Below are 10,385 nucleotides of genomic sequence, written 5' to 3'. Positions count from 1 at the left end.
GGAGCCCCTTCAGGGATCGCCAGGCTTCTGGCCCCTTCTCGTTCGCCAGAAGGCACCGCCGCGCGCGTTCAGCATTAGGTATAGTTGCTGATGGGCCCCAAACACTCCGAGGGTGTAGGGTCTGAGGGGCTTCCCTGACAGCCCGGTTGGTAAAGAATCCGCCTGCAATGCAGGAGACCCCAGTTCGATTCCTGGGTCGGGAAGATCCGCTGGAGAAGGGATAGGTTACCCATTGCAGTATTTTTGGGCTTCCCTGGTGGCTCAGCTGGCAAAGATTCTGCCTGCAATGCGGGAGACCACTCCAGTATTTGGCCTGGAGAATTCCATAGGCTCTCAAAGAGTCGGACAGGACTGAGTGACTTTCACTATAAGGGTCTGACCCCTGCCCCGTTTATACTTGCCTTGTGAGAGTGAAAATCAGGTGGGAATGTCCCCCTAGCCCCACCCTCGTTTTATCTTAAAGTGCGGACAACTTCTCCATGAATCCTGTTTTTGAGGGTGGAGGAGGGAACTAGTGACGGTTGGGCTTAAGTTTGTAGGGGTTTAAATTCCTGTTTCCTGCATGTTCTTCGGTATGTTTGAGACTTCTACCTGTTGGATAGTGACTCTTGTGTGTGGGTTCAGTCTTAACGGGGTGATGAACTGGGTTATGGCTCTGGCCACAGTGCTCAGAAGTATTCTTGCTGATTTCTTCCTTCTTGCAGATGTTGATGCCTAAGAAGAACCGGATTGCCATTTATGAACTCCTTTTTAAGGAGGGGGTGATGGTGGCCAAGAAGGATGTCCACATGCCCAAGCACCCGGAGCTAGCAGACAAGAATGTGCCCAATCTTCACGTCATGAAAGCCATGCAGGTAGCTGGGGTGTGGGTGGAGGGGGGCTTTTCCACTGGTGTTCAAGGCGAGGTCAGGACTCCCAGTGCCGCCTGCTACCTTAAAGGGCTGTAAGGTAGATACACCGTGGAAGCTCGTCTCCTGTGCAGTTTAGCTTCCCGTTTGCACTGCCTTCCTAGCTTCAAGCCTCTAGTTCTGTCTTAACAGTGGTGTTCTGTCTTACAGTCTCTCAAGTCACGAGGCTACGTGAAGGAACAGTTTGCCTGGAGACATTTCTACTGGTACCTCACCAACGAGGGCATCCAGTATCTCCGTGATTACCTCCACCTGCCCCCTGAGATCGTGCCTGCCACCCTGCGCCGCAGCCGTCCTGAGACTGGCCGGCCAAGGCCCAAAGGTACAGTGCTCACGTGATGTCTGCAAGGGCATCCTCTGAAGATCTTTCGGGGGGGGAGAGGTGAAATGCTGGGGTTTTGTGTGGGCCAGGAGGTGGTCTTATTAATACATCACCATTGGAATCAACTTTTTTTTTTTTAAATACAGGAGAACAAAGTCATACTTGTTTAAGTTTAAATTCTTAAAGATGACCGTAGCAGGAAGACTGCTTTGAAATTTGGCACAAATCATGCCACTGTTTTCCGTGAGCACGGGTTGTCTTTTTCCCAGATAACTCTGGTCTTGTTAGCTTTTCCTCCAGGAATTAGTGTCATTCTTTGCTTTGTACACATAAGCACATCTCTTGCCTGGATAGAATTCAATTTCATCTTGAGCATGTACACCTTCAGTTTTCAGGCGAGCTGTGTGCTCCCTCTGGTTTTGTAGATGGCTGCTTCTAACCAGCAAAAATGGCCTTGGACCACAGACTTGTAGATGTGTTTGTCATCTTAGAAGTCCCTGTTTGCAGCAGACCCCACTTGTTTGCTCTCGAGGTTTAGTTGTATGAATTCCACAGGATCCAGAATGGGTGAAAGAGTGGAATCAGCTTTTGGGGTACTCTGGCATGCATGATCTAAGTCAAGTTCTAGAACCTTGAATGGAATTGAACACAGGTCTTCAGGCCATCCTAAGAAGTGGTATTAAACACAGGCCAGATACATGTGGTAGGGTGTTGAGAGTTCAAGTAAACCAAGGTGTTTATCCCTCAAGAGGTCCAGAGCAAAGCTATTTACCACACATGAAAAAAATGAAAAGAGTTTCTTGGCAATGGGAGGAAAATAATCAAAAGCCAAATAGGACAGAACAGATGTAGAGAGAGAGTGTGTGTATGTGTATATATACATATATATCCACACACATGTATAAATAACACTATGAAAGGATCCTGTTTGCAGAAAGTTACCTTCTCACTTGAGATCATTGCTGGCTCACAATTGGCATTTGTCAAGTTTATGGTTCCCTTATTTTCTTTAAAAAAAAAAAAAAAAAACCCTGTACCAGAGGAGCAGTTTATGAGTGAGTAATGAAATGCAGAGATTACTAAAAACATGATCATCAGACTGCCTAGGTTCCCTGGAAAGACGTCTTGGAGCTCAGGAATTTGTATTCTTTATGAAAACTCACGAGGGTGTTCTACTGGTTAGGTAGGATTACATGTGTGTAGAGCAAAGGTTCTTCATTGGACCTTGGAATCACTCTTTTATTTATAATCATATAAATGCTATAGATAATTTTGTGGAGTAACAAGGTAGAGAGAATGCTAGATTGACCTTCCAGTGTTAGAATGTTGTCGCTTTTAAAATCTGCCTTAATATGTATGTTTCACAGCCTAGTGAGGTATAAGGCAAAGCCTGAGCAGAATTAAAGGAATCTTGGTGGCTTTTATTTATATACTTACATTGGAGGTAAGGCTTGCCGCTTATGGTGACTCCTTTCCTGTTTGCACTAGAAGTTTTCTATTTCAGAGATGGGTCAAGTTCAAAATTTTGGCTATTCAAATGTTTGTAGAAGTGACTGGGTTTCTTTATTTGCCAGATATTTGGAAAATCTATGTTGAGAAATAGAACAAAGCAGACCTTTTGCAGGTGTGGTGGTGGTATAGTTGTTAAGTCGTGTCCAACTCTTGCAACCCCAACGGACTGTAGCCTGCCAGACTCCTGTCCATGGGATTCTCCAGGCAAGCATACTGGAGTGGGTTGCCATGTATAACATTTTAATAGGATGTGCATTCTCATAGGTCTTTGAGGAGTCAGAATGTCACTGATGGCAAGTATCTAGCTGACAGTTCTGGGTGTAGGAGTTCTTGTCCCATTAACGCATCATAACCGAGTTTTTGCAAAGTGAAAGTGGAGAGCAGTTTTGAATTTTCCTGACCTGAAAGGAGCAGAGTTCCTGTGTTTCCCTGTGTTTATACTGTGGTTTAATCTGTGCAGGTCTGGAGGGAGAGCGACCTGCAAGACTCACGCGAGGGGAAGCCGACAGAGACACCTACAGACGAAGCGCCGTGCCCCGTGAGTATCCGTGTGTGGATCTGGTGTTGGGGTGGAGTCTCAGGATTCTCCCCCGCCTGGGGCTCGGCCCTTGAAGATGCCAAGGTGACCAGTGAAGATCCTTGGGTTCATCTCAGATCATTCCATCTGGAGTCCATTGTGCGTCTTGCCTTCTGCGGGGGTGGGGGTTAGGAGGGACGCTGTCTGAGCTGGGGACACAAAACACTTTAAAGACCTTTAACTGGAACAAAACTGAAAACTTTCAGGAGAGCAACATGCTTTTCTTTGTTTTGTGTTCCTGTGTGGTAAGTTACTTGAGGGCAGGGCCCAATCACGTTTGTTTCTTTTTATTGCCAAAATAATGCAAAATTTTGTTTTTAAATAGCAGATATTCCCATTGATGGGAACCACAGATGTCTGTTCATACAATAGATACATTGAGTGCCTGTGGTTTATGCCAGACACGATTCTAGGAGCTAGGGGGTAGTAGTGTACATAAAAAGACGAGATGCTCTTCTCTCTTGAACTTGCATTTTGGTATTAGGAGACGAATAAGCAAAAATAAGTGTATAATCATGTCCACGGTGGGTGCCACAGGGAAAACTTAAAGCAGGAGAGTAGGAATTGAAATTTCCAGTAGGATTTGCAGGAAAGGTCCTGTCAAAGTGAGATAGAAGCAAGCATCTGGGAGTAGTGAGGCTCCTGGGGGAAGGCGTCTGGCTTGTCCAAACAAGATGGCAGGAGTGTTAGATGAGGATGTCTTGTAGTTGTGGGCCATGGTAGGACTTGAGGTTTTACTCTGTAATAAGGTGGGGAGGGATTCAGCTTGTTTTAAAGAGACTATCCTTGTTGCAGAAGTAGTAATTTGTGATATAAAAGCAAGGTATAAAAGGGAATTTATACTTTTACTACTCCTGCCTGGTGGCTCAGATGGTAAAGAATCTGCCTGGAAGGCAGGAGACCTGGGGAAGATCCCCCGGAGAAGGAAATGGCAACCCACTCCAGTGTTCTGGCCTGGAGAATTCCAGGGACAGAGGAGCCTGGCAGGCTACATACAGTCCATGGGGTCACAAAGAGTCAGACACAACTGAATGACTTTCACTTCACTGTTGTCTCCTACTTGTGGTACCTGATTCTTCAGATGTGAAATAATGATAGAAGTGAGCACTTGAACTAAATACTCCTAAGAAAGAATTCCTCCAGCAGACGGGCTCTTGGTTCAGAGAAAGTTCGTGGTTGCTCTTTTTAGAAGTCATGGTACACTAGAAATGGGTCAGAGGATGTGACAGTTGGTCCTGAAGTGGAGGGTGGGGAAGTGAGCATTTCAGGGGGAGATGGGCATGATCAGGTATGAAGATGGGACGATACAGTGGCTCGCTGGTTGGGGGTTGCTGCTGAGTAGGCAGCAGCCTGTAGTGGGTGTGGTCTGACTTGGGCCAGAGGTAGGGTCGATTTGGATATGAATTACTGATTTAGCCCTGCCACTGCTACCACCCTGCCCCTCAAATGTGAATTGTACATTTTTATAGAAAGTTTAGTGTATATTAAAATTTTTTAAATTCCAGTATATTTTTAAATGTTACCTTAATTTTTAAAAAGTTACTTATTTATGGTCATGCCGGGTCTTCACTGCTGGGTGGACTTTTCTCCAGCTGCAGCTACTCTAGTTGTGGTGCAGTAGCTTCTCGTTGTGGAACACGGTCTCTGGAGCACAGGCTTGGTAGCTGTGGCTCATGGGCTAAGTTGTTCCGAGGCATGTGGGATCTTCCCGGATTAGGGATTGAACCCAGGTGTCCTGCATTGGCAGGTGGATTCTCTACCACTGAGCCACCAGGGAAGCCCTAAACTGTTACTTTAATATGTGCGTTAGTGAGATACTTTGCGTTCTCTCGAGTCTTGAAGTCTCGTGGTATTTTGCACACGTCTCAGTTGGGACTGGTGGCTGCTGTATAGAGCAGGGCAGTCCTGGATCTTGCATCTTGTTTGCCACTTTCCCTTGGTGATAGTAGAGTTGCTTTTTGTTTCTGTGAACCCTTCACCTCTTAGTGCTCCCGTCACTGAGCTCCCTCTGTGAGCTGGGTGCTGGTCTGAAGCGTGGAAGTAACTCAGTGATAGGAAGTGCCATATAGAAAGGGCATATAGTCCCGACTTTGTGGTCAAGGCAGCCTTCCTGGAGGAGGCAATAGTTCGGGCTGTGAGTTTAGAAACATGTCTTGCTCAGGAGAATGCGGGAGCAAAGGTGGCTCAGAAGATGTTTCCCCACTGCAGGGTGTAATTTGCTTGTACTTCATTCTTTGTTGACATGACTTTTCTTGCAAGATGAGCTTGGGTCACTTGTCCGCCTTTGTTCTATGGTAGATCAGACCATTTGATGCATCTAAATCTGTGTTTCTCATTTCAGCTGGTGCCGACAAGAAGGCCGAGGCCGGGGCTGGGTCAGCAACTGAATTCCAGTTTGTAAGTGTCCCCCTTTTGCTCTCAACCCTTTGGATCTGCTTCTTCAGGGATGTCCTAACCACACATTCCAAATAGGTTTTTACATTCAGGCACAGCCTGCAGTCTTCTGTAAAGAAAGAAATTACTGGAAATCTCACAAATCAACACTCCATGAGGCACAGTCATATTTTATAGTTCAGAAATGGTCAGCGTTACCCCCTGGGTTAGTTTCGTGAACTAAGCTGAGAACTGGACACTGGAGATTGAGCAGGCTCTAGACCCCAGTTCCCCATCTATAAAGTAGAGCTGGTGGTCATACCTATTTCAAGCTAATTGTGAGAGTAGTTAATCCAAGTATAGTGTTCAGCCCTGGCATGGTGTATCACTGTCAGGACAGCTGCTGCCCCTGAGCAGCTCTTGACGGGACATGCTTGTTCTCTAGGTCTGCTTTGTGGGAAAGTGTATATGGTGACACAGGATCATGTCCTGTTGCTAGGTGCTTCCATGTGTGTATATGGGCACGCTCCAGAATGGGGGTCCTTACTCCCAGTTTACAAAGGTGACCCCAGAGTCTCTAAGAGGCAGGGCTGGATCCCCCGAGCCCTTACATTCGGGAGCCTCTGCAGTGATGATGAGGCCTGGCGCCCGGCACACCACTGATGCTGATACATACTTTCTCTTGCAGAGAGGCGGATTTGGTCGTGGACGTGGTCAGCCACCACAGTAAAGTTGAAAGGGATTGTTTTGTGTTGAATAAACCTGTAAACAGAAAAAAATAATCTTGTGTGCCCTGTTTTGTTTGCATTATCTCGCCTAAACAGGAATAGTTCAGGTTTAAGGGTTAGAGTGTAAGTGGGGCAGGACCAGATTGGTTTTGGGAATTGTCATTTTCCAGGGTGACATCACTCATTGCTGTTCGAGCTGTAGTGCTTGGCTTTGACCCGGGCCCTCCCTGTTCCAGCACTTGCTCCCTGTAGAGCCCTGTCCAGTGTGGTCACCATTCTGGGAGGTTGTGGGAAGGTTGAGCGTCTTGACCAGACCGACAGTGTTGGCTCGGCTCTGTCTGGTAGGAAAGCTGCTGTTCAGTTGGTGCTGGAATTACTAATCTTCAAAGCTTGGGGTTTATAAGAAACAGAAAAACACACGAAAATATCCCAAAGGGACTGCCCAGCCATCTGAAGGCCCCTTACCCCACCCTGGGATTTTTTTATCTCTGCATAGTCAGAAAAATAATTGACAACTGGAGTTCTTGCTGTCCCAGGGCTCTGGCAAAACAGGAAATGCACTGTTTTCCTGAAGTTTGTTGGTGGTGACCCAGGATGACATGAGTGAATGGTGTTTATTCTTGGTGAGGCCAGATGTCACCTTTTCCCGTTCTGACCACACTGCCTGGCATGCAGGAAATTCATTCCCCCACCAGGGAATGAACCCGGGCCCAGGGCAATGAAAGTGCAGAGTCCTCTAACCAGAGTGCCATCTTGTAAGTACCCAGAGAGGATTGATGGGACAATTGCTGTGGTCCTGCACTACAAACACCATCTGCCTGGCACAGTGCCAGGGGGCAGGTGTTGAGGGCCCAGGGGCATGGGCTTGCAGGCAGGTTTGTTGGGTGAGATGCCAACTTCACTTTGCAGATCAAGTAAGGGCTGCTGATGGTTATAATCGGCACTTCCTGCACAGGGGTCAGCTTTTGAGGAGCAACTCTGGGTCAGCCAGCAGGCCCACCAAGGTAAGGAAAGCCAGCAAGACTAGCTGAAGTGGCTTTTCAGGGGTATGGGAACGTGGGGATCATTGGTGGGGTTCTGCAGCTTTATATGGAGAGGGAGAGAGAGCCAGGTGAGACTGGTAGCAGTTTCCTGAGCTGCATCAGTGGTTTTGCGCTGGGCAACCACAAAGCCGTGTAGGTTCACCTATTGGCTGAAGCTCCAATCCTTTGGCCCCCTGATGCCAAGAACTGACTCATTGGAAAAGGCCCTGATGCTGGGAAAGACTGAAGACAGGAGGAGAAGGGGACAACAGGATGAGATGGTTGGTTGGCATCACCAACCTGGTGGACAGGGAAGCCTGGCGTGCTGCATTCCATGGGGTTGCAAAGAGCTGGACACAGCAACTGAACTGAACTAAAAGCTGAACCACCAATTTCAGTCTTGACAGGCTGTTGTAATTTAGACCACAGGGTGGCAGCCGACAGCAGCCCTGAGTTCACTCGGTCCTGGGAGGTGAACTTTGTATTCTGAACCACCAATGAGCAGAAACTTGCCTTGGCAGAGCGGCAGTATTGGGGGAAGCTGTTTCAGAGCAGCCTGGGCTGCCTTGCCAAAGATTGCTTTTTATCCAATTTTTCTGCTGGCGCGAGCGATGTCAAGTGGTTGCCTGTGTTCGCACGCCTTGTGATTGTTTAACCTGGATTCTGCTGTGAAATGTTAGCTCTCAGCTTTACTGTTTCCCGCCGAGGCCAGCAAGTGAGCAGATGGGTTTCCTCTATAGCCTTGGTGATTTTCTGGCCCTAAAATGTCACTTTCTCAGCTAGGGCTCTTTGCCAACCCTTTCCCTCGTGATTTAAATTCATTCCAGAATGTGTTCTCCAAGATCACCCATGCACTCTGGGAAAACCCCAGGCATCTACAGGGTTATACAGATAAAAATCCACAGTGGGAGGTGTTCTTGCTGCCTGCCAGTCTCCCTCCTCTCTCCCCCTATGTTGGGAAATTGGGTGACCCCTGCCTATCAATAGTCACTGATAAGCTGCTTGGGGATCGATGCTGATAGATGCTCTCGGAAGGCTTGAAATTTTCCTTTAAGGACCTCACTGTTCAGTTAGGAAAGCAAAACCAAAGCTCTACATTGAGACCATAATACCAAGTACTGTATAGGTGGCAAATTGTTAGTCCAGACAAAGGCAGTGGTGAGTGACAAAGGCAGTGGTGAGTGAGTGAAGGCTGAAGTGACCCGGAGGTCATGTGTCCGGTGGGGGGGCTGTGGTGAGACCAATCAGGACTGGAGAACAAAGATGTAAGGTGGTGCCAGGTTATGAAACACGTCAAAATTTAAGGTTTTGGAGACTTCCCTGGTGGTCCAGTGGTTAAACCTCAGTGCTCCCAATGCAGGGGGCTCAGGTTCAATTACTGGTCAGGGGACTTAATCCCACATGCCACAACTAAATAATAAAAATGAAGATTTTTAAAAAATAAGTTTGGGAAAAACAAATATTTGCTATTACAAGTGCCTGAGAAGGTCACTTGAGGTGGATGGAGTACAAGGGGCGCAGGCCCCCCAGGCACATCATCACTGGGTGGAAGCTTTGGAGAAGACGGAGCCTTTCTTCCAGGGTTGGTTTTGAGGCCCATGAAAGCCTGGCACCTGCCCACCAGCCCCATATTTGGCTCACCAGCTAATCCCCACCACTGCTACCACCAAAACAGGCTCCAGAGGATTTTTAAGGGATTTTTGAAGCTGACAGCTGAAGGCACATTTTCCTAATACAAACTTCCCTATATGGACACAAATCCCCTTTCCTTGAAAAATACAGTCCCCTTCCAGGGAGTGCCAACAACAGCTTTAAGCGTCTGTGTTTCTCTAAAAGTCCAGACTTTGGTTTGATTAATAAATGAACCTTCGAGAAGCAGATGCCACATGCCTATGTTAGATGCTGGGAGATGAAAATGTTTTTGAGAAGGATACATCCTCTGGGCCTGAAGACATGAGGGCCCACCTGGACCCTCCCTACATGAGTGCCTGGCCTGGGCCTCCAGCAGTGCAGTGTGGGCCCTAGGAATTCCCCAATTCTGCCCTGCTAAGTGAGGACTAAGAGACAAGAGACACCTGTGCCCAGACTGTCTCCAAGCTTTGGGAATGCAGCCTGGAGTAGCCCTATAGCAATGTGGGCTTACAGGCTCCTCCTTGTCTGCCTCAGAATGCATTCATCAGTTCTAAGACCTGGGAGAAAGGAATCTCCCTGAGAGCACTGCTAGAGCAGTTGGTTTAATCTGTCCTGGGACCTGGTCTGCCTAAGTTTCCAATGAACATAAAGTACTCTTGGCTCTCAGAGGATGCATCAGTGATTATTTTAGAGTGGGCTTTCAGGACAAAGTCTCAGGAGATTATTCTGTGGTCTACTGGCCGTAGGTGATGAGGCTGGGTGTGGAGGCAGGACTGCAAGATACTCCACAGTCCCAGTCCTTCCTCCTCCTCCTCGCTTCGTGCTACTGTGGACCTCCCCCAGAACCAGTGCAATGCCCTAAGAGGCCCCTTGCCTGCAGCTTTGCTCTGATTTCCACTATTTTCCCCACCCTAGTCACAGTTTTGAGAGACACATGTAAACAAAGGTATTCTTCATCTTCAGATCAGATCAGATCAGTCGCTCAGTCATGTCCGACTCTTTGCGACCCCATGAATCGCAACACGCCAGGCCTCCCTGTCCATCACCAACTCCTGGAGTTCACTGAGACTCACGTCCATCGAGTCAGTGATGCCATCCAGCCATCTCATCCTCTGTCGTCCCCTTCTCCTCTTGCCCCCAATCCCTCCCAGCATCAGAGTCTTTTCCAATGAGTCAGCTCTTCGCATGAGGTGGCCAAAGTACTGGAGTTTCAGCTTTAGCATCATTCCTTCCAAAGAAATCCCAGGGCTGATCTCCTTCAGAATGGACTGGTTGAATCTCCTTGCAGTCCAAGGGACTCTCAAGAGTCTT

The 10,385-nt window shown here is 47.8% G+C and overlaps 1 protein-coding gene across 1 annotated transcript in view; it reads left to right on the top strand.

Moving 5' to 3' along the window:
* The window catches only part of RPS10 (ribosomal protein S10), a 7,076-nt gene extending 602 nt beyond the window's left edge, over positions 1-6,474 (top strand). Inside the window, exons 2-6 of the mRNA XM_010848626.1 lie at positions 705-854; positions 1,059-1,230; positions 3,203-3,280; positions 5,661-5,716; positions 6,381-6,474. Of these exons, the coding sequence (XP_010846928.1) occupies positions 705-854; positions 1,059-1,230; positions 3,203-3,280; positions 5,661-5,716; positions 6,381-6,422 (498 nt within the window). The 3' untranslated portion in view covers positions 6,423-6,474. The remainder of the gene's footprint in view (positions 1-704; positions 855-1,058; positions 1,231-3,202; positions 3,281-5,660; positions 5,717-6,380) is intronic.
* Positions 6,475-10,385: the final 3,911 nt, after the last annotated feature.

The sequence above is a fragment of the Bison bison genome, unplaced genomic scaffold (assembly GCF_000754665.1).
Source record: "Bison bison bison isolate TAMUID 2011002044 unplaced genomic scaffold, Bison_UMD1.0 scf7180017864270, whole genome shotgun sequence".
Lineage (NCBI taxonomy): Eukaryota > Metazoa > Chordata > Mammalia > Artiodactyla > Bovidae > Bison > Bison bison.
Note: the sequence above shows the minus strand (reverse complement) of the source record. Positions and strands in the feature narration are given on the sequence as shown.